At 42.4% G+C, this 26,274-nt stretch overlaps 1 protein-coding gene across 3 annotated transcripts in view; it reads left to right on the forward strand.

Moving 5' to 3' along the window:
- The first annotated feature begins 6,110 nt into the window (after positions 1-6,110).
- Positions 6,111-26,274, forward strand: part of ANO6 (anoctamin 6) — a 204,375-nt gene continuing 184,211 nt past the window's right edge. For all 3 annotated transcript variants that reach the window (XM_082850797.1, XM_082850798.1, XM_082850799.1), the window contains exon 1: positions 6,111-6,386. In XM_082850797.1, the coding sequence (XP_082706923.1) occupies positions 6,314-6,386 (73 nt within the window). In that variant the 5' untranslated portion in view covers positions 6,111-6,313. The remainder of the gene's footprint in view (positions 6,387-26,274) is intronic.

A 26,274-nucleotide genomic window follows, 5' to 3' on the forward strand; every position in this document is an offset into this window, starting at 1 on the left:
CTGTTCTTCGTTCCTCACTGGACACTCCTTCCAACGGTCTCCTTTGCTGGTTTTTCCTCATTTTCCCAATGCAAGTGTTGGAGTGGAGAGTGCTAGAGCTGAGTCCTTGGACTTAATCTCTTCATATAGATTAACTTTCCAAGAAGTCTTATCCAGTCCTAAATTTATATCTCCAGTGTAGATTTCTCCTCCAAACTCCAGACTCATGACCCATAACTACCCATGACCCATTTTCTCCTCCAAACTCCAGACACCCATGGATGTCTAATATTGAATTCAAATTGATGGGCACAAAATCAAACTCCCTTACCCCTTACTGCCCTGTAGTCTTCTACATCTCAAAAACAGCGACTCCATTCTCCTAGTTACTCAGGTCAAAATCTTAGAGTCATTCTTGACTCCCTCTTTTTTTTCTCATATCCATACTGACTATATCAGAAACTCTTTTCAGACCTACCTCAAAACATATCTATAATCCACATCTACTACTATCACTCCGGTTCAAGACCATCACCCCTTGTCGAAATTAAAGAACTCGTCTCTTAACTGTCTCCCTTCTTTTACACTTCCTTTCGCATAATCTAGTCTATTTCCCATAAAGCGGTCAGAAAAATCCTTTTAAATATCAGTTCAATTACTCCATCCACTTATTCAAAACTTTCCAAAGTTTCCCCACAATTATCCATAGTAAAAGCCCAAGACCTTCTGATGGCAAAAGTGATTTGCAGCACTCCTCCTCCCTCACCAACCCTGACCTCCTACCACTCTCCTCCTGCATCACTATTGATACAGTCACATGGCCTCTCTGCTTTTTCTGAAGACACTAAGCATGCTTGTCCTCAAGGCTTTTGCACCTGAAACTTAACTCTCCTTAAAACTCTGTTCTCTCAGGTACTTACATGTCTGTTCCCTCACTTTCTTCAAATCTCTGCTAAAATGTCACTTTATCAGAGGCTTTCCCTAACCACTCCGTGTAAATCCGCGTCATTCTCTATTGCTCTTGCCAAGACAAATAAGACAAATGTACTTTTTTGTTTGTCTCTATCCACTGGAATTCACAAATAAATAAGAACATTTGTCTTACTTGTCTTTATCCACTGGAATGGAAGGTCATAAGGGCAGGGATGTTGTCTGTCTTTGTTTTTACTATTAAACCCACAACACCCAGGAAAGTGGCCAGCATATAGGTATTTCTCAGGAACTAAGAATGAAGAATGATGGTGGTAGGTATCAGAACAGTGACGGTGAGAGGGGTGGCAGCCAGCCTCCAAGACGGCTCCCCAAGATCCCTGCCTATGGTCTTCATGCTCTGTATAAGCCCCTCCCTCAGTGAGTAGAGCTGACTGACCTGGGTAACCAATGGCAGAATTGACGATCGTGTGATTGACAATTGAAACTGTGTGATTTCCAAGGTTAGGTCATAAAAGATGTTGTAGCTTCCACCTTGCCCACTCTCTTGAATTGCTCATCTGCGGGAAGACAAATGTCGTGTCATGAGGATGCTCGAGAAGCCTCCAGACAGGCCTGCATAGGAAGGAACCAAGGGGTCTGCTAACAAGCAGCACCACTTGAGAGTGAACTGTCTTGAGTGGAGCTATCTTAGGAGAAGATCTAGTCAAGCTTTTAGGTGCAGCGCTGGCCAGCATCTTGCCTAGAACTTTGAGAGAATGCAGCCCAGAATCCCTTGACTCTGTTGCTCCAACTTCCTGACTCATAGAACTGAGTGAGATAATATGTTTATTGTTGCTCTAAGCCACTACATTTGGGGTTAATCTTTCTTTTTGTGGGGGGAGGGTTAATCTTTTATGCCACTGTTGCCATGACCTCTTTGCTGGTTCTCCTTGGAACTTTTACACTTGCTTTTCCTTCTGCCTAAAACTCCATTCCCTCAGATAATTTCATGTCTTAATCTCTTACTTCCTTCAAGTCTGTGCTAAAACATCATGCTATGCAGTTATGCAACAATGTAACAATGGGTAACAAACACAGGCTGTGTTTGAGATATCCAGAAGGTGGATGCCACAGGATTTAGCAATTGACTGGGTAGGAGGGAAAAGAGAGAGAGGAAGGAGTCAAAATGATGCTCAAATTATTGGCCTGTGTGATTAGTGGTGTCATTCCTGGTTTAGAGAAACTGGTCTGGGGCAGAGATTATAAATTTAATTTTAAACCTGCTGAATCTGAAATGTCTTAAATATCCAAGTGAAGATGTTCAAGCATGCAGGCAGATAGACCATTCGCAGCACTGAAGAGAAATTTGGGCTGCAAATAAAGACCTTGGAATCAGGGCCAACTCTACAATTTGCAGGGCCCAGTGTAAAATGCCATGCAGGGTCCCTTCTTCAAATAGCCTCTGAGGTCCATCAACTGCTTTGTCCTCCTCCCAACAATTTGGAGGACTAAATGCTCTGGATGAGGGTGGGGAAGTTGAGCCAGGTATCTCCCCTTCCCACAGCCCGTATTCTCCAAACCACATCGAGGGACACCTGCAAGAGATTGCAATTTCCGGGCTTCCCTGGTGGCCCAGTGGTTGAGAGTCCGCCTGCCGATGCAGGGGACACGGCTTCATGCCCCAGCCCCAGGCCGGGAGGATCCTACATGCCGCGGAGCGACTGGGCCCGTGAGCCATGGCCGCTGAGCCTGTGCGTCCGGAGCCTGTGCTCTGCAACGGGAGAGGCCACAGCAGTGAGAGGCCCTAGTACCACAAAAAAAAAAAAAAAAAAAAAAGGGATTGCAATTTCCATGCTAGGATGCACTTGCACAGGGAATGGGTAAGAGGCTCATCCCTACCAAGTCGCCCACTAGATGGACTGTGGCACTGACAGTCCAGGACAGCTGCCGCCATGCCCTGCCCTAAGACACTGTGGGTGCACACACATGACCCTGACTTTCCCGGTGCCTGTGGCCAGGCCCTCCTGGTCCTGTGGTCCTGGAGCTGGGTGGGGTGAGGAGGAGCGTGGGTGGGGCTGAGATGCCAGAAAATGGGCGGAGCTGGCAGCTGAACTTATCCCAGGGAGGCAGAGAGGTGGTGGGAGACATGCTCCACTCTCCCATTAGACTTCACTTACAAAACAAAAACCCGAAGGTAATGTTATTAAGAATTTCAATCAGGCAACCACAGAGCATTGAGACCTCAAACATTAAGCCCTTCTGAGTGCAGGGCCCTGTGTGAATGAACTGTTAGTATGCCCATGAAACTAGCCCTGCTTGGAAAAGATAATAAAGTTATAAGAATGAATGAGTTAAGTAGGGAAAAATGAGAAGAAAAGAGGCCTAAGGGGACTTCCCTGTTGGCGCAGTCATTAAGAATCCGCCTGCCAATGCAGGGGACATGGGTTCGATCCCTGGGCTGGGAAGATCCCACATGCTGCAGAGCAACTAAGCCCATGTACCACAACTACTGAGCCTGTGCTCTAGAGCCCGCACACCACAACTACTGGAGCCCGCGTGCCCTAGAGCCTGTGAGCCACAACTACTGAGACGGCATGCTGCAACTACTGAAGCCCGGGCACCTAGAGCCTGTGCTCTGCAACAAGAGAGCCACTGCAAGGAGAAACCTGCGCACCACAACGCACAGTAGACCCCGCTCGCCGCAACTAGTGAACGCCTGCGCGCAGCAACGAAGACCCAACACAGCCAAAAATAAATTTAAAAAAAAAAAAGAAAGAGGCCTGAGGACGGAAGCCAGAGAAGCACCAACATTTAAGAGATGGGCAGATAAAGATGGGCCATCCTGTGGCCAGACAAGGGTTGCAATTAATCAGAAGACCAATGAAGGAGAAGATACTTTGTCTCTGACCCCTGACTTGGTAAAGCTTTGCAAGCTATCACCTGGCCACAGATTGTTAGGCACATTTTGTTTCATAAACTATTCATGATATAGTTGATAATTTTTCAGAGTCAAGAGTGTGGTTCTTACCTAGGCCTATTACCTCGATTATTTTTGAAGCATATGTTACTCAGTTGAAAAAAAAATAATGCATGAAAGAAGCTGCAGGAAATAAAATAGATTAAGTGAAAGAATGGAATTTACTAATAATAGACTTACAGCTAACCAAAGTAAATAATTCATTTCCCTTCTAGCAACAGTCACTTTACATATAAGGCCAGCAATGTTTCTCTGCAACATTTATCCAGCAAGAAAAATGTAAACTCAAAAATCTGTGAAGAATTTCAAATGAGCATTGAAACCTGTTGCAAAATCAATCACAAGTGTTTTCTAACTAATTAACCTTGAGCAAAGCCTTAGGCCCTAAGAACCGTACTATTTGATGAAAGAACTGTGGCAGGGAGTTGGTAAGAATTTTAGAGCTTAGAATTGGTGGGGAGAAAAAAAGTGATTTTTAAAAATGGATTTAGAAATATCTCTGGAAGTGGTTTATAAAGTGGCTAAGAACACAAATTCTGGAATAAGCTGCTTGGGTTTGAATCCCAGCTCAGTCACTTACTGCCTGTGTGATTTTGGACAAGTTATTCAATTGCTCTGCACCTGAAAGACTGGTAACAACTCGTAGGGTCATTATGAGGATTAAATGACTGAATGTAAAACATTTAGAACTGTGCCTAGCACATAAAAAGTACCATATGCATTTGTTAAATGAAAATTGTGAACATCAATCATGTAACCAAAATACCTCTGGAATTTCTATTTTAGTAGGTCCCATAAGAATTGGCGAAAGAGTTCACTAAAAGAAAACAATCTTTTCTCCTTCTCATTTTTTTTCTTCTTCATCCTCCCATGCTTTTTTCCCACCCTCCTATCTTCAGAGTACTGTATTGGTTTCTCTTTATATTAGAAATAATTTTTTCCCAAAAGTTTCCTTAAGAAGTAAGTATAATGTTTCCTGGATATTTTCTTAAAAGTAATTTCCTCATGTCTTATCATGCATATTCATAGCTGTTTTCCCACTCCCACTTACAGTTGATCTCAATGTTTTATTTCTTTCATATGAAAACATCAGAAGTATATAGAATAAAATGCACAGTAGATTTAGTGTTATCTGAATATTTATTCTAATTATCATAACAATTCTGAATTAAGTGGAAAAAATATAAAAAGTTTCAATAAGTGTTAGGGGAACAATGAATATAACAAGGATTACAAATACAACTTCTAGCCCTTTTGAGAAGTCAAAATGGACCCATCTGATTTCACCAGCTTCTTTGAAAAAAGTTCTGCGGATGCACAATCCCAGGAAGCCGCAGTTCAAACTACCCCATGTATCTTAAAAGCAGAAATCCCTTTGTATTTGTCTTACTGTTCCCTCTGGCCTCCAGCATTGTGTTCTTATACTCTCTGCCTCAACTTTATTTCAGTACTTTGTTTCCTCTGGTTCTGACGTTTTTTCACAGTGCTTTATAATAATTTATACCTAACCCATAGTGGAGGTCTTCACTTCTTTTGCCTTTGTGATACCGAGGATGAAGTTTTCAAGGTCCCCATACGCTGCACGCTCAGTGATCATCTTCCGACCACTCCCTATGCGCGCTCCTGCGGGCGGGGGTAGGTGGCGCTTCTCCAGCCTCCTAACCTCACTTGAGGCGGAAATCCTCCTGCCTTTTGTGAACGTGTTTCTTTAGGTCTCGCTCTCTTGGTCTTTTTTCAGTTGTTTCTCATCTACGAGTTTGACCTCCTCTGTAATTGCCCCCTCCCCATTCCCCTACAGAATACACGTTCCCCCACTTGGAGTCAGAGTAATTGATACTTTAACAACATCCTCCATTGGCCCCCACTTCGTCTTTAAACACCATGCAAACGCGCTCTCCTTCAGGGTCCTGCCTGGGAGCTCCAGCAGCGTTTCCCCCCTCTCTCGTAACATATGTCAAAGAGAGCGAGGCTCCGGACGTGCCCATATATGACCTTGGAACAGAAAGCTGCCTCGTTTGGAGGCAACGTTCGGGGGAACCCTGCCCACTCCCACCCTCGCGTGCTCTCGCCTCCCCCTGCGGCGAGTTCAGTCGCGTGCACAACGCGGGCGCCGGCTACTCCCTCTCTTCTCCCGACTTCCTTCTGAGAGCCTATAAACCGGGGGAAGTTCAATCATTCCTCAGCGAGCCTCGGCGCTCACTGGGCATGCTCAGTGGCCGGGCCCGGCTCCGGTGGCCAGAGGCTGCCTTGGGCTCTAGGGCTCGGGTCGGCGGCCGCTTGGGCTCGGCTTCCCCGAGCGCGGGCTGAGTACAGCGGCCCCTGAGCCGGGAGCGAGACGCGCCCCGCCGTCCCCGCCCGGGCGTCGGCCTCGCCCGAGCGCCGTCGTTCCGGACCCCGAAAGCCCCCAACTTCGCGCCAAGTTCCGAGCCGCCTCCGGGGGGAGCCATGCAAATGATGACCAGGGACGGTCTGCTAGAAATGGAGCTGGAGGAGGACGACGACGACGATGGGGATATCGGTGAGCCGCGGGTTCCGGGGGTGAGCTGACGCCGGGCCCCGCGTCCGCTCCCGAAAGCCCGAGCCAAAGCGGGAAAAGTCGGGGACTGCGCGTGGGCGCCGCGCCCTCGGGAATGGAAGTTGGTGGGGACCCTCGGCCGCTCAGAGGAGCTCGGGTGCGGGGGGCCGTGGGGGTGGGGGGAAGCCCGCGCCGCACGCCCCGGGCCGCAGTGCGGCTGCCTCGCGCCGCTGACCGCCGGGCGAGCGGGCGGCCCCCGGGAAAGCCGGGGAGGCGCGGGGTAGGCATCGGCCCCTAGGTCAGTTTCCGGACGGGCGAGGGACGCGGCCCCTGAGTAGTCACGGTAGATACGGAGACGCCCCCGAGCGCGGAAGTCTTGACTCAGAAAAACAACTTTTGGGTCATTCTCTCCAGCTCGAACAGGCGTGGGCGGCGAGCCCGTGGGCGGGGTTCGGGGAGCGCGCCCGGGTTGGGAGAGCAGGGCTGTGACCCGCCTGAATCCTCCTTAAGGTGAAAGCAAACGGCGTGGCTCTGGGACGGAGGTTTGGGCCTGGGTGGGGCGGCCCGGGAACTAATTTCTGGCCGCTGGGCGCGGGCCGGGATCCTTTTTCCATTAGCAGCGCCCGCGGGGGAACGGATGGGAGGAGGAAGCCCTTAGTCTGGGTGGACCGCAAGGCATTTCCTACCCGTCCAGAGGGCCCCGGTGCCCCATTTCTGGTTAAAAGTGCTTAGAAAGAGTGGACAGAACGGAGGGAGAGCTGTTTAAGAGTTAAACAAACAAACGGAGTGGGAGGAGGTGAGGAAGGCGAAAGCAATTGGAGCAGTGGGGAGAAAATCTGGTCCCTAAAGGGAACACTGCCAGGGAATGATGGCATATTGGGTCCGTCTGGAAGACGAGCAGTTAAATTACTAGGCAGACTCCGACTCAGTTTCCTGGACGCCAAATCAGTTTTAAAAACGTAACAGTTCCTGCTCATGTGCTAATACTTTTCTCTAATATATGCTTCTCTAATACCTTCTTCTCTAATAACTTTAGAAGTCATTTTAGGAGATAGATGTGGTTTTTCGTTCACGTTTTAGGTTCTGCTCATTTATTTTTCTGGTTTTTCCAGCTCTATTGAGATATAATTGACATATAACAATGTGTAAGTTTAAGGTGTGCAACGTCTTGATTTGACACATTTATAAGTTGCAAAATGATTACCACCATAGAGTTAGCCAACACCTCTGCAACGTCACTTAATTGTGTCACTTAATTTTTTGTGGCGAGAACATTTAAGATCTTCTCTCAAAGTATAAGATACAGTATTATGAACTCTAATCACTCTGCTGTAAATAGATCCCTGGAACTTATTCATCTTCTAACTGGAAGTGTACCCTTTGACCAGTATCTCCTCACCTCCCCCGCCCCCCCCCACATTCTACTGTTTCTGTGAGTTCACCTTTTTTATATTTCACATATAAGTGATATCATACAGTATTTGTCTTTCTCTGCCTTATTTCACTTAACATAATGCCCTCAAGTTCCATTTGCTTGTTGTTGCAAATGACAGGATTTCCTTCTTTCTCATGGCTGAATAATATTCCATTACATATATATATATGACACATCATCTCTGTCCATTCATCTGTAGACAGACAATTAACGTCTTCCCATATCTTGGCTATTGTAGGCACTGCTCATTTAAATCCAAAAACAAATTTAATAGAAGGGATTATACTCCATGGTTTAGCATTACCTTTCATTCACTTGAGAACAGTTTATTAGGTGTCCATTCTTATGGAGGGAGCAAATAGTAGTATTCTTTTTTATAGGAGAGAAAACTGACGCTCACAGGTTCATCTGCCTAGCTTCTCACACAGCTTATTAAGATTCAAACCCAGGTTTTCTGACTTGCAAGACCTGTGCATACTGATGCCCTTTTCAGCGGGTCACTCCAGCTGTCAGATATTATATAATGCTACTATTTAGCAGGCTGCGGTAGTAAATCGTGATTGCATACAATATAAATCATAGGAACAAACTTTAAAAAGTTACAATAAAATTAGCACAGTCTGTTTCATAGGAAGACACTCATCTGTTATGGTGAGGTGTCACTGTTTACACTGACAGTTGTAAATAAATAAGGGTAAAAACCCAAATGGAAATTGAAGTAAGCAAGAGACTTTGAGCTTTGTTCCAACCTGCCATCAGTAGACCTCAATTTAGAAAGAAAACTAACTTGGGCTAGTTTGTATTGACCTGATAGTTGTATCAAGTCAAACAGTATAGATATATTTAAGAAAAAGTTAAATATCTCTACTCTTCTTGCATCCCACCCTCCATAGTCTACTGAAATTAACACTTTTGTAGTTGTAGGATTAGGTGTTGGGAGGCAAAAAATGAGTAAGATGCATGCTTTGGCTGTGGAGAGGTGGGTCCCATGGAACCAACCATTGCAGTAAGTGCTGTTATTGAGGTACATACACAGCTGTGGAGGAGGATGGGAGACCGCTGCAAAGAAGAGATTGTTGGGCCAGGTGCTGAAGAAGCAGGCAGGCATAAAGGGCAGGAGGAGAGTCTGGAGTTTCAAGTACTGCCTATGGTGGAAGGGAGCAGTCACGAGGCTGGGAAGGCAGGGGAGTGTGGCACCATGAAGAATCCTCCAAACGTTTTAAGGGTTTTGGATTTTACCCTGTAGGTGATTTGGAGCTCCAGAAAGGTTATACGGAAAGGAGTGATAGAATCCAATTTGCTTTTGGAAAGATCTCCCTGGCAGTGCATTGGGAAATGGGTTGGAGAGGGGAGATGCTTGAGGTAAGCCTTTCTGGTAGTCAGGTTCAGAAATGGCCTGCAGTGGCCATGAGAATAGAGAGGAGTGGGTCTGAGAGCTCATGAAAGAGGCAGCATCTCCAAGGTCTTGGAGACCGAATGTGTCCAGCAAGCAGAGAGGAGCCTGGGATGACTCTTGGACTTGAGGGCAGTGGCAGGTGGAGGAGAACAGATGTGCAGGAGGGGAGAATTTTGTATTGTTCCAACAAGCCTTACATTCTTCTCTGCTTTAGCTCAGACCATTCCCCTTCCCAGTAATACTGGACTCTCCTCTTTCTCAGCAGCTCTCTCTCCTTCTAAACCTGTCACAATCCCAGGAAGCTATTGTTCCCTCTAGCCCAAAGCACCCACCGATGAATGCTCACACCCCTTATTTTTCTGTTCCATGCAATTAGCATTCACCTTGTATTTTTGCTATTCATTATCTTTGCATTAATTAATCCCCCCAAATAGAATGTAAATTTCTTGGGGACTGAGACTAGGTCATGCAAAATATCCCAAATGTTGTAGACATTCCATTACTATAATTTAAGAAAATTCTCACTTCCTCACCCTCTAAAGTGAAAGCTTCTCAAAGGCAGCTGTTTTGTGTACTTTCTGTTCTAAGCTATGTCCCTAGTGCTTGGAATGGTGCTTGATATTCAGTGGAAGCCAAGCAAATCATTGTTGAAAGAAAGAATAAATGAATTACTTTGAATAATTAAACAAATAAATTATTTAATTAAGTAAATTTATTTAATTAAATAAATAAATGAATAATAAACATAATGCTTAGTGGTTTTTATGGCCCTCATGGAGTTCTCTTCTTTGGCACCTGGAGATGACCACAGTCATCTGCTATAAAAACGTTGATTGTACATACTCTTCCAGGAACTCTTCTAGGTTCTGTGGTCCCTGACCTCTGGAACCTCACTATCTAGGAAGGAAGCAGATATATGAATAGATAATTGCAGTCATCTGTGATTAATGCTGTACTGTAATCAAGATGTGTACCAGGGTCAGTGGTGGTACCAAGGATAAAACATGTAACCTTGCTTAGGGGAATCCAGGATGGCTCTACAGAGGCAGTGCCTATGCCAGCCCTGGACGAATAACCAGATAGGTGAGGGAAGGAGCTAGAACAGTAGAGTGTCCTGAGCATTCCTAAATGTTCCCTGAGTTCTCAACAAATCACCCTTGATGCTGCCCTTGCCTTATTTGCTATGACAAGTGTAAATGGTGTGTGTGTGTGTGTGTGTGTGTGTGTGTGTGTGTGTGTGTGTGTGTGTGTATGTATATATATATGTATGTATTCTTTACCAGGGTATGACAGCTAAAAACAAAGCAAACTATTCTTAAAGTCATTCTCTTTGAACACAGTCAGTCTTACCCTGTTGCATAAACCTTTTATTATTTTCAGTTTCAAATCCACAGTCACAATTTAGCTTCCATGTTCTGACTCTCAAGTCAAATAATTGCTTTCCAAAATGTTCCCCAGTCTCATCTTACAAGTCTCATTATTCTTTGGATCTGACACAAACAGAGCTCTAAAAGAGGAAAAGAATTCTACACACGTGCCCCCCACCCCTTTTTTTTTCTCAAGGAGTTGTAACAGTCACGTATGTTGATTGCTGTATATTTGTGTTTTTTCCTCTTAGAAACCAAGAAATTTAGACTAAAAGCTCCTGTGAAGATTTCCCTCAGAGATATTATTTAAATTCTGACATTCTTGGGGGAAGATTATACTATACTGCTAAGAATTCCACAGTCAGGCTTTAAGTTAAAGGATGGTCTTGAACTCTCAAAGCGTTATTTGTAGCAAGTTAGATTAAAATCATTGTATTTTATAGAAGTTTCCACTCTAGCTAATACTTAAGGTTTTCTTATGTTATCATACATATCAGTTTGTGTTTTGTATTCCAGTCAATTCAGTAAATCTTAAAACGTATAGTCTTAGGGGGAGAAGTGCTATCTTATTTCCCTTTGTATGCTACAGCCTACGTATAGTAATGCTTTTCACATAGTCCCAAACATTTGTTAAGGGATTGTTTTTTAGATTGTAACAGGAAGCTTTGTTTGCTATAAGATTTAAGCTGCTTGATCTGCTTTTGATACAAATCATTCAGGGCTGGGTCTGTGCAAAATCACGATTTTTAGAACAGAAAAACATCATTTCCAATCACCTTCAACCAAGGAAACGTACTTCTTGACTGATTGGTAACTCATATGTAAATGTAGAGGTTGTGAGAATTTAATACAGTCAAGTGATTGTCTTATGCCATTATTGCTTTTCTTTTAGTTTTGTCTTGCTTTTTTAAAGGCAACTAAAATTATTTAGCAGCCATCCCAAGGAGCAGCCAGTTTAAATACTAGGTGAAAATGTCAACAATAGAATATTTTGGACATGTACCAAAGAGCAATCCAAATACTATTCAGCCCCAAATCAGATAGAACGTTTGCACAGAAGACAAGTTGAAGGGTTAATAGGCAACTTTCTCTGCCGTGGTCTTACTACTGCCCTGGCTACATGTCTGAATACTAATTGAAAGAACTTGCTGCAGTAAGTTATTCAGCAGCCAAAAATACAAATGAAAGAAAATATATTCTTTTGTGAAGTCCAGATGTTGCTTTTATATTTAATGCTTTCAATCTGAGACATTGAAACTCTACTATTTCCTACATTATTTAAAAATACAAATACTTGAAATTGGGGGAAGAAAGAATATTAGTCATTAAAATTCTATTTTCTATAATTTTTATTTTAACTTTGGCAGAACTTTAGCCAAAGGTCAAAGTCATGTAAATAGATGTTCTTTCACAAAGTACAATTATGCAAATTACAGGCTTGTTTATAAAGCTTGTTTTATATAAACTAAGATAGTGTTTACATAATTGATTTTTTTATGATTCTTCAGACATTCTATCTAGACGTTTGAAAAATAGTCTTTGGCTTTGCACAGACAGGGTGAGGGTTAGATTTTTCTTGTGGCATCCCATAGACACAGACTTAAGCATTAAAAAAATTTTTTTTCTGATTTCTGCAACGTTTTTAAGAAAAATTATTCCCCACTAAATTAAAAAAAAAATACACCCTCCCCACGTATAAAACTCAGACCCTTAACATTATTTTCAGTGTTTTATTATAATTTATATTATGATTTTAAACAATTGCATTCATTTGTTGTATCATTTTATTTCCTTCTAGTGTTACTTATTAAACAATTCCTGAATGCTCAATCTGTGTAAAACATAAGATACTTTTTTCTAAAGAAACAAAAGAAAAACCAACAAATAAAACCCACCTTTGTTTCTAAGTAATACAAATAGTGAAGAAACAGTGTAAGCTCACTGATCTTAGATGCTACTTAGGGAAAGTAGATTTTAAAGACTGAGTTTCTTGGTTTCTTTGGGGAAAGTTAATCCCTAAAGAGGACATTTGAAAAACAAAAAGGAAGAAAGAGCCTGTGAAGGCTGTGCTGATGGAGAACTGTGAGGAGGGAAGGAGACAGGCCTGCAGTCAGAAGACCTCAATTAGCGGTTGGCTTTGGCACCTAGAATCTATCACCTGGGGCAAGTTTCTTGGCTTCTCAGCCTGTCTTTTCAGCCATGTGGGGTTGCTAGGAGGATGCAAGAAGGCATGTACAATGCGGGGTGTGGGGCCTTTTCACTCACACTACCTGAGTGGCAGTTACAATATCACCATCATAATGAATTTTTTTATTTAAAAGCAGTCATGGGAACTGCTACTCTTTTATTTTTAAACATCTTTATTGGAGTATAATTGCTTTACAATAGTGTGTTAGCTTCTGCTGTATAACAAAGTGAATCAGCTATACATACGGAACTGTTACTCTTAACCTTGGAGAGCTCTAAGTCCTTGCCTGGTTTTGTGTTGTTCTGTGTCATATTATGCATGCAGGAACTGTCCACTAAGTGTCAGGTTAAGGGTGATTATGACCGTGGCTGTGCTGCAGACACATGTACTTAAAGATAAAAGAGTTGAAGAATAACATGTGGTTTCTGCAAAGAGAAAATCACTGAGTGTGCTTTCCTATACTCTTACTGATCTTCTGACAGAATGACAGTGTTATTCAGATTCCGGGAAACCTATTTCAGGGGGAATCTCTTTCAGGGAATCTTAGCAAAAGGTTCCAACAGCTGACACTTGGCTCCCAATAAATGGCTCATAAATGTAGGGATTGTATTTCCATTGGTAGCACATGTGGCTTATCCTATCCTCCCAATTGCTGTCAGGCAGTTCTTACCAAGTATGTATGCCCCCATGTGTCACCATGTAACTGAATGCATAAGAAGTGAGGAAGAAGACTTTTTTTAAGTAAGAAGTGAATAGCTTTTATTACAAATTGAGCCTTTAGAATATCACAGGAGAACTGAGGAGAGAACGATTGATGATGAGATTCTCCATTGTCACTACTGAATTGTGGAAACATGGAGGATCTTTCATAGTGTTCCCCATTCCGTGGAGAGAGGGAAGTCACAAGGCAGTGAAGGGAGATTGTTGACCTGGTGTTAAAAAACCTTTGACTTGACTTTGACATCCTTCCCACCACCCCTTTCCCAATTTCTGATCATTGTACATATGCAGGCACTGTCAGTCTTGGCCGCTCGTCCTCTTAATGTCTTCTAGAATTGGAGATTATCCTGCCTTTCTCAGAGGGGACCTTCTCAGCCCCTTGTTGCCTCGGCATACTCAAACCCCGCTCTCAGAGGGCTGGGGGATGGATGCCTTGGGAATCGACATCCGCTTGGATCTGGAGGGAAGAAGGAGAGGCGAGGCCCCAGGGATTTCCCCCCCGCCAACAAAGCCCTGGATATGTGTAGGTATTAGGGATCAGGTGAAAATGATCTTTTCTTGAGGTTTGGATTTGCAGATGAAAACCTGAATTTCATTAGCGGTACTTATACTGGAGGCAAAAGAGAAGGATGACTCTTCCCTGTGTTGGAAGATCATTTCCACCGTCTGTTACAGACAGCCTCACCTTGGCCAAGGATGTGGACCTGCGTCCTGTTGGACTACGAATATCTGTGGTGAGGGAGAAAGGGGCCACTCTGCTGGCCTGTGGTCCTTTTTATTTATCCACGTCAGCTCCTTCTCCCCAGTTGAGTCTGTTATCTTGCCTCTGACTCAGTACTTTTGTCCGACACTTAGCCTGGGTCTGCAGAGGTGGAGGGCACCACTACTTAAACTTACGTTTTAGACAGGTATAAGTTCAAATTCTAGTCCAGACATTCACTAATGGTGTGACCTTGAGTGATTAACATAACTTTCTCCTCCTCTGTAAAATGGAGCTAATATTAGAACCTACTTCAAAGGTGATTGTGTTAAAAATGACGATTTTAAAAAGCTTACTTTGCAGGATTGTGGTGCCTGATACACTAAAAGCCCTCCATAATTATGAGCTAATGTTAGTATTATAGATAGCTGCTTTTACCTATATTTTAACTCAGACGTATCTCTTTTGCTTTTTATTGGCAGTTTTACCATTCTTCCACTTATATAGCTGTCATTTTTTGTCGTTTTCATTGAACTGTGAGCATCTTGAGGCTATCATCTCAGTGAGCAGCTTAATGCCTGGCACAGCATAGGCAATCAATACAATTTTGTTGAGTGAATGAGTAGCTGAATGAAAGATATTGACTATTGAAGAGCTCTGTGCTATGATTGGAAAGGTAGGCCTTTGGATACAGATCAACCCTTGGACAGGTTCATAAAACTTTGGAGCCTTGGTTTCCATATTAGAAAAGTGTAGTAGAGATAATAATACAGAAAGGGTAATGATGCTTTACGGAATTGTTATAAAGTTTAAAGTTAACATATAAAAGGATAAGGAACAGTTCCAGGCACATAATAGGCCAATAAATAATAGTGACAGTCCTGATAAAGCAACTAAAAATGGAGAAATGTAAGTGACTGGCGTAACCTAAGTTGGATTTTCCAGTAGATGGATTTCACAATAGAATTGTATCATCCCTTTGAATATATATAATTTTAGTAAGAAAGGTAAGAGAATATAGGATAAAGATATAATGAAATTTAAATGATACTTTGATAGCCTTTACACTAAAGAAAATGTGTGAGAAATAGGAGCATTTCTTAATCTAGCAAATTTAAGATTTTGAAAGTATCTTTTATCAAAGTCTAAAGGGTAAAGTTGATATTGATCATGTGAACTTTCAATGAAATAAACTTAATAAAATATGTAGTTTTAAATAAATATGTAATTTTGCTTATGTGAATGGTCAGTTCTTTTAAATGGGAAAATTCTAAAATGTTTAATTTGCCTACAAGACTAAAATGTCTGTTCATTGAGTTTTATTGAAAAGTTTGAAGTAAAACCTGTTAAAAGAGACGGATGTGATACGGATCAAAATGATAGAACAGAAGACATGAACACACAGAGAAATTGCTACCCTTATGGTTTGAATTGTTTTGAATTTAGTGATATAAAAAAAATAATCCATACCTAATTTGCAAAACAGGTATATGAAATAATGTTTCTCATTTTGTAAGCTTGAAGTTTGGGAATGATTCAGCCTACATCAGTTTGTTAGAAATTAAACACTGCCAGGCCCCCTCTAGCAGCATCAGACCTAAGAAAAGTTAGACATTCCATTCCATTTGGGTAGGTGGGAGCAAAAGCAAAGGAAGAAGGCTCTTTTTAATCCCCAAATACAGTAGAGTTTAAGGTTATTTGCTTTATAAGTAAGGCTTTCCTAGAAGTGACTTTTCAGTAAAAGCCAGAGTTACATCCTTCAGTTAACTGCACTTAGAACTGCAGTTCCTGTTGTCCCCTGGGTTTCAGCCTATCCTCCATCCACAAGATGCCAGATTGTCTCATATTTCCTGCCTCCATTTAAATTTAGGTAGTATTTAGTACTCACTGGGTACATGCTTCTATAACAGGCATATTGCAGCTTACAAATCACAGAGGAGACGTGAACATTTCTAACAGGCTTTGCCCTCCACTCTAAGGGTGAGCAACACAGCAAATGGCTTTTGAGCAATGGGGTAATCATGGTTTTTCTGAGGGTTACAGTTGCCTAAATGTGGCTAGTGGCTTGTTTTCTACTCCAAAATACTTACTTTGAAGAGTTCAGTCACCATACTAACTGACTTTGGCACACACACAGAAATCCCTTTGCAAGCTGATCATGGAATTGCTAGCAGTGGCCTTCCTAAATCAGGTCTATTGCTTTTTTAAAAAGTCATGTACATAGAAATTTCATTTAGCTCAGAGCACTGGCTTGATCTTATCTCACAATCTTTATTAATTGAGTAAATATTTTCTGAAGACTTCCTATAGGTCATGTGCTATTCAAGGTCTGAGGATAGAACCAGGGAGAGAAGATCGCATCTATCGGTGGAGCTTATATTCTAATAAGTGATCAAATAAAACCCAAAAATGCATGTGGAAATCCATTCATTTACCTAATGTCAGTTTAGCACCTTCTCTGTGCCAGGCATTGTGCTGGGCACTAGGAATTTAATACACAAGACAGAAGAAACGGCCTCTGCCCTCGACGAGTAGCCATGCTGGCAGGGAAGACAAACATGCCCACCGATCACCAGCAAATTATATGTAAAGATTGTGAAAAAAGAGACAGAACCAGGATAACACAGCCGAGGACAGAAGTGGGGTGTATCCAAAGCCGGTGCAGGGGGCTGGGCCCTCCCTGGGGGATGGCTGACCAGTACAGCTGTTTTTCTCATAATTCTAAAAATAGCATGGACTTAGACTATAATCTTTAAAAAGCAGGTCTACAAGAAGGCTCAAGGTGTACATTAGATTAACCTGTAAAACGCCGCACGTGTTTTCAGGCTCACAACTTCAGCTGTACTGGGGGAACCCTCCACGCAGGAACTTTCTTCGTATTGATTTCAGTAGCTGTTAACGCACCTTGCGAAGGTGAGCAGGTAGCATTACTGCTGTGCTTTCGGTTCTGTGCCTCTCCTTTCCTTGGTAGATGGGTAAAATGTCAGCACTGCATTGGAAAGCAGCAAAACCTCGTGGGTCACTCCCAGTTCCTTTCTGTCTGTCTTTGTAGCTCAGTGTAGCATAATCTTCTAACTGAAGTTGAAGGAGAAGGTGAGGTTGGGTGCAAGCAATTCTGTGCGTTTTCCCTGAGCTGTCAGAGGAGGATGGGTAGATGGGGTAGGTACCTCTTGTTCCTGTGCTCCATCCTTTCCTCTCCTGACTTGAACGGGGCGGGGAGCTAACAAGAATGCCTTTTCTAGATTCTCAGCCGGGAGCTGCTTCTCTGGTCTTCCTGCACAGGTCGCTGTGGGGTGTGACTCATTCCTGTTTGGAAGTGACCGACTTTGGCTGAGAGTCATAACCAAGCCCCTGAAGCATGAATCAGAATTTGTGTGATGGTGGAAAAGCCCCACAGAGACCCTGATGTGCTCCCTCAAGAATTTCTCCCCTTGAGAAATCCTAATACTAGAGAAACACTCTCTAAACAATAAGGTCCTACTGTATAGCACAGAGAACTGTATTCAATATCCTGTGATAAACCATGGAAAGGAATATAAAAAAAGACTGTATATATATGTGTAACTGAATCACTTTGCTGTACAGCAGAAATGAATACAACAGGGTAAATCAACTATACTTCAATAAAAAAATATTGAAAAGAAAATAAAAAAATAGAGAAACACTCCAGAATTCCTTCACTGTGAGTAGCCAGTACCCTGGTATTAGAGTAATATGGAAGATGCAAGTTAAAACTTCTTTTGTTTTCAGTTGATAGGACAGAAAGAAGCAGATGCAAATTGTTTCCATTTACTCTTAAAAAATCCTGTTATTTTTCTGTCTTAGGATCTTTTCATACATGACTGAAATCTAGCAGGCAATATGACTGTATTGTTCAACTTATTGTTATATCCATTACAACTAATTCCTTTCAGATGGAGCCTGTTTTCCTTATAAATGCCATTGAGATCAAGTATAAGAGATCCTATCATTAACCCTTTGCCATGCTTTTATCTGAACCCTCCATTCTAGTAATGTTTATTTAGTCCAGTGTTATTTTTTAACATGTAAAAGGCATATTTTACATACTATAAAATGCACAGTTCAGTGTTCAGTTTAGTAAATTTTGACAATTCTGTAACCATCCACCCAAAATAAGACAGAGGACATTTTCATAGTCCTTTCATTTCAGGCTGTCACCACCCCCCAATCCAGGCAAACACTTAATGACATCTACTACCATAAATTGGTTTCACCTGTTCTTAAACTTCATATAAATGGAATCATAGAGAATATAGTCTTGTGTAGCTGGCTTCTTTCACTTGGCATAATATTTTTGGAGATTCATCCATGTTGTGGGTATCAATAGCAGTCTAGTATATTTTTAACTATAAGAATATCTGGAAAAATATTTTGAATTACGTCTTAACATATTACATCTCGGATAAGGAGCAAACTAACAATACTTAACCTTTTAATTCTATTTTTACTCTAAAGTCAAGTACTTTTTGGTCTTAGTTATTTTCGTGCTTTGTAATCTTTTTAGAAGCTCATACAATGCCTTGCCTGTAATAGGAAATTGGCAGATGTTCCCTTTAAGTTGGAAGGGAATGTATGAGGAAAATTAACTCGTATCTCACTTTATAGAAATTCAGATTTTAACTGCCCGCTGTGGTGAGAAACCAAACAGCACATTCATTCTGGGCACTGGTCTGCTGATGATTTTACTGATGAGTGTACTCGTCCAGAGTGGACCGTTTGTGGGCTCTTTCCTCCAGTGTAAGGAGTTCAAGTGTGATAATAATTCATTTTTCCAAAAGGTCAGTTCTTACTGATTTTTTTTTTAACTGGTAAAAATATTCTAAACAGATATTATTAGCCTCATTCGGTAATTGAAGAGCTCTGAGAACAAAAACAGTAACGGTGACCTATCCAAAATGAAGGAGCGATTCAGTGTTGGTGCAAGATACTCGATTCCAAAATATTTGTTCTAGCACATGTGTTGCAAGCTCCCAGAGAAGTTATTGACACTGACGTTGGTTTCCTTTAAGAGTGACTCATGATTTCTTGAGCCTGGTTTCCACTATTAGTCATCCCCACTGCTTGGGTTAAAGCAGGCTGTTAGACTCTGCCTGGATTCCAGCCTTCACAGTCCCCCCACCTGGCCCCCACCCCCTTGATTCCCACCTCCTGGCTCAGCCACTCAGCAGTCTCTGGAACCAATTCTGACTCCAGGCAAGCAGGATTTTATAATTCAGCCTTTAGTATCAGTGCAGCATCAACCTTGTGTTTGTGGTTCAGTTCAGGTAAGTTGGCTTGTCCTTTTTTTCCCCGGTTGCCTAAACTCCTTTCTCAGAAACATGCCTAGAACGTCAGTATCCCTAGTTCTTCAGGTCCTGTCTTAGTCCCATCAGTGTCTCCTGATAGCTCTCATGCCTGGGAAGTGAAGTCCTTCCTCCCCCTATGTGGTGCCCCCTGTCCCTCGCCAGGAGCAGACCGTAATCATGGCCTGCCAGTGTCCCCAGATTTAATAACGTGAGCTGTGCCTCTGTTCCTTTCTTTAGCTGTGCTTACCAGTGGTACCATAAATCTTGGACCCTAAATTGCCATCAGGCTGTATTTCTTTCCAGTCCATTTCATTAGTCATGCCGTGCTGGCTGCTATAAGTGGGGCTGAGTAAGAGTGGGATACAGTTTCCTGCAGTAAGAGATAGGAGACTTAACTTCAGCCCGGCACCTAAGAAAGATCGAGTGTTTACTGGAATGTGGGCAAACCACCTCCTGGGCAAGGAGGAAATCTGCGCCTGGCAGTAAACAGTTCTATTCAAAAGCAGTTCCCCAGTGCTGAGAAGGGACCTAGTTGAGCATCGGGGTAACTGACCCAAGCTGGTACTCAGCTGCGAGTGCTGATGACTGTGGCTGGAGACCTTCCTTCCCCGTTCTTCAATATGGAAAAAAGATATTTTCCCAATCTTGTGCACGTACAGCTTTAAGAAAAGTACCCTGGTCAAAATTTCCAGTATTTGAAAATATGCTGAGAATCCAAAAAGTAGAGAACCACTCTGAGCTTTTTCCTTCCCTTCCTGATGCCAGTGGCGTTTCTGAACGAGCATGCTGGTCTGCTTCCACATATGCCTTGGTTACCACATCCTCTGGCAGGTGACCTGCCTCTTGGTTCCTGCACTGGGCTTAGTCCAGGCGTTTGCTTCCAGGCCTCCTTCCCCCCAGGCCGCCTCTGCAGCCTCATCCTGGATCTCCCCTGGGTCAGGCTGACTGTCTTTGGAAATGGCAGAGACTGTATATGATGGGGAGAGGGGTCTCACCTGCCTTAGGAGAGGGAAATTAGCTAAGGTGAACGCACAGGCAAGACGCTCCTAACCCAGCTGTGACAGAACCTAGAAGACATCAGGTTCACGTTTTAATTATTTCAAAAAAGCGATAAATGCCGTGAATAGGCCGACTACATAAGGTTGATTGTCAGACTTCTAATAGAGCTAGTGTGTGTCCCTGTCATTTGTTTTATTAAGCTTTATGAGTTTTCACATGTGAAGTTGAAAGGAGATTGAGAAAGGTTCCCTTCAGAATTTTAAATTTTATACAATAAGGTTACAGTATTTCACAAACCTTTGAAAAAAGCTGATTGTGACTACTGACTTTTAATCTGCAGCTAGAATAGAAATGTATATATTAATCAATATTTTGCAAACATATGTAGAAAATCCATCGTCTGTGGCTTCTGTATACCGTGTTGATTTATTTGTTACCTTATTTGTCCACAAGTAGTAAGAGATTATTTGGATAATAAAATAATTATGGTGACACATTGCTTTGTAGCTTTCTGAAGTGTAAATGAATTTATTGTACATAGGAGTCACCTTGACCATGCATTCTGAACTTTTAAAAGCACCACTTTCTTAGTATTAACCCAGTCGTGACCATCTGGAATAAAGCATTTTATTTTTCTACGTATCTCTCCTCAAATATAAAGCAGTGATTGAATTTACCTGCTTTTTGGTCTTATTAGAGATGTTTATAGATACATATTTTAGTGTAATTCATTACTGCAGATTAAATGGGAGAGATTCAGACATAGTACAGATTGTCTCTCATTTAATCTCCTGGAAATGTGCAGTATAGAGAAATACTTAAATAACTTAAAGCTCATTTTCTTGTAGGAGTGGTATATAAAAAAGATTAGACTAAGGGTCTTTTGTCCTGTGTTTTATAGAAATAATCACAAATACTTTAATCCAATATAAATGCTGTATAAAGCTTTTCCTGTAGCTTAAAAATTGATTGGACAGGGAAATACAGTAACCATATAAAATCATACTTGATTTTTGATGACAGAATAGTAAAAGTTTCTGTTCATGTTCTTCATGATTCCTGCCGTATTTTTATTGCAGCCGTTAGAAGATGAGTGAGTGAAAGGCTTTGCAAGTGGGAGGGGTGGGTTTCGAAAGGGCTCTTTGAAGCCGCGGTCCCTAACCTTTTTGGCACCAGGGACCGGTTTCGTGGAAGACAGTTTTTCCACGGACGGTGGGGGCGATGGTTCAGCCAGATGAGAGCGATGGGGAGCGACGCGGAGCGGCAGATGAAGCTTCCCTTGTCCGCCTCTCACCTCCTGCGGTGCGGGCTGGTTCCTAACAGGCTGCGGGCCGGTAGCGGTCAGCAGCCCAGGGATTGCGGACCCCTGCTTTAAAGGGCAGTATCTGTGAGGCATCTTTTTTTTTTTTTTTTGCGCTACGCGGGCCTCTCACTGTTGTGGCCTCTCCCATTGCGGAGCACAGGCTCCGGACGCGCAGGCTCAGCGGCCATGGCTCACGGGCCTAGCAGCTCTGCGACATGTGGGATCCTCCCGCACCGGGGCACGAACCCGCGCGTCCCCTGCATCGGCAGGTGAACTCTCAACCACTGCGCCACCAGGGAAGCCCTGTGAGGCATCTTTGAGGAGGCTTGTGGGAGTCTGAGGCACGGAGGGTGGCCTTTTTTTTTTTTTATTTTTTTGGGCCACGAGGCTCGGCTTGCAGGATCTTAGTTCCCCCACCAGGGATCGAACCATGTCCCCTGCAGTGGAAGCACAGAGTCCTAACCACTGGACCGCAAGCTACCACCTGGGTTCTTAACTTAGGTCTGTAGATCGCCATGGGTGGGCTTGGAGGTGGGAGACTTCTTAGATCCCCTAAACTGTGTGGGAAAAGGTTTTATTTGCATATTTACAGGTCTCTGGAATCCATAACTGTCATCAGATTCTTAAGAATCTGATGCTTCTTGATCCAAAAGGCTTCTTGATCCAAAAGGACTGAACTGCCCGTTCAGTGAGACTGGGACAATTATGATACAGAACTCATGAGTTAAAGTTTGTCAACTGCACATAGCTGTAAAATCGCTAGCACTGCTGCCTTTTGAAACTGGAAGTCTCTTTCCCTGTGCTGTCATCATCCACTCCTGCACTGATATTCGTAAGCCCACCTGCCTTAAAATGTGTGCATGACAATGGCTTCCCTTACGTGACTGTATTGGGGGAAGACCAGAGAAGGAATAGAGAATGTTCTTCTTCTTATTATTATTATTTTTTTAATATTTCTTGACTTTTGACTTTCTGTTTTAATTAAGAATCTTTGGTCACAGGGGACAGAAAGTCAAATCAAGTGGCCTGAATAATCAAAAGAATTTATCAGTGCAATAAGTGAAAGGCTCAGGGGTAGTTTTCATTTCTGGAGGTAGCCTTGCCCACGGGTCTCATGGAAGGGACTCCCAGCAGTGCCAGCTCTCTCCTTGTAGCTGAGGGCAGTGATGGTGTCCCACCTGCTACCCTACTTTCACCATGTCATCCACAGAAAGGAAGAGTTCAGGTAACTTCTCTTCCCTAGAAATCCCAGCAAATAGCGCTGATGGGATTGTACCACCATTGTGGATGTGAATTACAGGGTATGTTGATGAGCCCTCGATGAGAGTGGAGTTACTTAAGCCGCATAAATGCAAATGAGGAGTATGTACATTTCTTTTGAACTTTTGTATTGTTACTTTCTAAAACCAAAACTGGGGTGAAATAATCTGTCGTTTCAGTATACTGAAATGTAATTTTTAATAGTTTTATGTTCGCTTTTCTTTTTAAATTTATTTATTTTATTTTTGGCTGCATTGGGTCTTCGTTGCTGCGCGCAGGCTTTCTCTAGTTGCGGCGAGCGGGGGCTACTCTTCATTGCGGTGCGCAGGCTTCTCAGTGTGGTGGCTTCTCTTGTTGTAGAGCCCAGGCTCTATGCATGCAGACTTCAGTAGTTGTGGCACACGGGCTCACTAGGTGTGGCTCGCAGGCTCTAGGGCGCAGGCTCAGTAGTTATGGCGCACCAGCTTAGTTGCTCCACGGCATGTGGGATCTTCCTGGACCAGGCCTCGAACCCATGTCCCCTGCATTGGCAGACGGATTCTTAACCACTGCACCACCAGGGAAGTTCCTGCTTTTCTTAATATAAAAATTGGAGTCATATTTTCTATTGCTCTGTCTTAAAAACAAACAAAAAATTAATATTGATTTTTTTTGGGGGGGGCCCTCATTAGAGCTTCTCCTCTCTCTCCTTGGGATGGTGGTGTTAGCAGCTCTTTATTGAAAAGATATTTCCGTGGCTTAATCTGCTTTTTCACTGTGTTACTACAAATGTTTTTCGAATATCTCTCCAGTGTAAAGCAGTAGAAAAGGCTCGTTGGGAAGGGTTTTCTGATGTTAGGTTGACTGAATTAAAATCTTTACTCTAATACATACTGGTTGTGCAAACTTAAGTAAGTTGTTGAATCCCTGAGCCGTTTTCTCTCTTTGTAAAGATAAAATGAGAAAATGTACTGAAAGGACTTTGTACAGTGCCTGGGACTAGTAGCGTTTATGTACGGTGCCTGGGACTAGTAGCTGTTTATATTAGTCAAATTATGCCAATCTCATGATTTCAAGTAAAATTATGATAATGTGTACAAGAACTTAATTATAGGCATTCATGAATGGGCCCATGGCTAATTAGTATGTCTATAGAAATAATATGTTCATTGTAATTTTGCATAGATTCTCTTGGGTAGGATTCCAGAAGTTAGATTGACATTTTAGTCAAAAAAACCCAAGAAGATTATTAAGTTGACAGAGGTAGCATATGGTACATTAATATTACTAATAAGCATTATTTGTGTTACTGAATTAAGTCTGAAAATATCAGGAGGGAAATTAGCTTAAAGCACTGAATTTCCAAGTCTGTCCGAGTGTAAGTACACAGTACATCTATAATTGATTTTATTCCTCAGGTGACTTTATTCAGTTTATACTGGGGCTCACTTTTCATAATATTATAAAAGGGATGAATAAAAATGAATATATTCATTTACCTTCTATGATAAATAGTTTCAGTCAGAATTGTTGAATCAGCGACATTCTTTGCAGCCAATGAGTACAAGACTGAAACCTGTTGAACGTTTACTTTGTGGCTTTTGGGTTTCTTGCACTTTCCAGTGTAATCCTCTTTGAGTTCTTCAGGATTTTTTTAACCTGGGTCAGTATAGTGCCTGAAATATTTCTACACTTGGGAATTCAAATAAAAATAAACATTGCTAACCCTGAGGCAAGAGTAATGGGGCTGAGGTTGTTTGGCTTTGAAACAGGAAGCTGCCCAGTAACCTGTAATAATGTAGAGAGGCCAGCTGTGGAAACGGATGTAGAGGGAATCCTAGCAGATTTAGGGAATTCATTCTTGTAATTAACCTGATGGTATAGGTTGTTAAACATTTGCATGGTCCAAATATAGACTTTTCCCTAAGACTGTTTAAAAATAGACAAAGGAGGGACTGGTCTGATTGTTTTGATACAGCCTTGCTGCCTATAAGGGTAGACCAGATGACTTCACATGGGTTAGTTCCATCCCATTTTCTAATGAAATCTATCAACCCGAGATTTGTTAAGTGTCTGCTCTATGCCTATCAGTGTTAAAAACTAAGAAGGTACATAAAAAGAGTAACATATGTTAAGTGCCATGTATAATTTTTGTTTTGTTTTTTATTGTGCTTTCTTTTTTTTTTAAACATCTTTATTGGAGTATAATTGCTTTACAGTGGTGTGTTAGTTTCTGCTGTATAATAAAGTGAATCAGCTGTACCTAAACATATATCCCCATATCTCATCCCTCTTGTATCTCCCTCCCACCCTCCCTATCCCACCCCCCTAGGTGGTCACAAAGCACTGAGCTGATCTCCCTGTGCTATGCGGCTGCTTCCCACTAGCTACCTATTTGACGTTTAGTAGTGTATATATGTCCAAAGTGCCATGTATAATTGTAAATACTCTGTATGTAGTACATTTAATGGTTATAATAATGCTATTGTTACCAACTCGGGTCCGGCTGCTCGCTGCTTGAAAATCAATATGAGAGAGAGAGAAAGAGAGACAAATGTTGGTAGAAAGGAAAGTCACTTTTAATCAGAATGCTGGCAATCCAGGGAGACAGTGGACTCAGTGTCACCCCAAAACTACCTCTGAAGCTTGGCCATGAAAGCTTTTAAAGGGAAAAAGGGAAGTAATCTCAGTTAATCATTGAGATGGGGGGCAGAGTCATCGCCATTCTCCACTGTGTGCAGGCTTGTGTGCAAATTTGCTGACTCCTTGTGATTTTTCTTTAGATGCTACCTTGTTCATACAGTTTGTCCTCGAGATTACTGAAGGGGAAGCTAGGGAAGAGATCTGGTCATCTGTTAATTACTTATTCTTCATTTCTACTTCTTTGATCTATGGAAAGAACCAACAAGTTAGGTAAAGTATTGTGTTATCAAAAGATTTGAAAGGTGTGCTAGGGCCAGAGATGAATAGAGCATGGGGGTGCCTGGTTTAAGGTTAGTGACAAGACAGAGGGGCCTCCTGCAGAGAGCTCTTTCCTGCAAAGAGCTCTTTCCAGCCAGAAGTTGCTTACAGATCCCCACTTGTCAGAACATCATTCCATTTCTGTGGGATAATGGATGAAGGTGTGTCTTCTGTAACTTCTTCCTGCTGACGTAGGTGCCATATTCTTAGAGTGGGAGATGTCGACATGGGTCTGTAGCATCTCTTTGCTGACAGTTGTACCTGCCCGTATAAATAT

The sequence above is a fragment of the Leucopleurus acutus genome (assembly GCF_964270905.1).
Source record: "Leucopleurus acutus genome assembly, chromosome: 11".
NCBI lineage: Eukaryota > Metazoa > Chordata > Mammalia > Artiodactyla > Delphinidae > Leucopleurus > Leucopleurus acutus.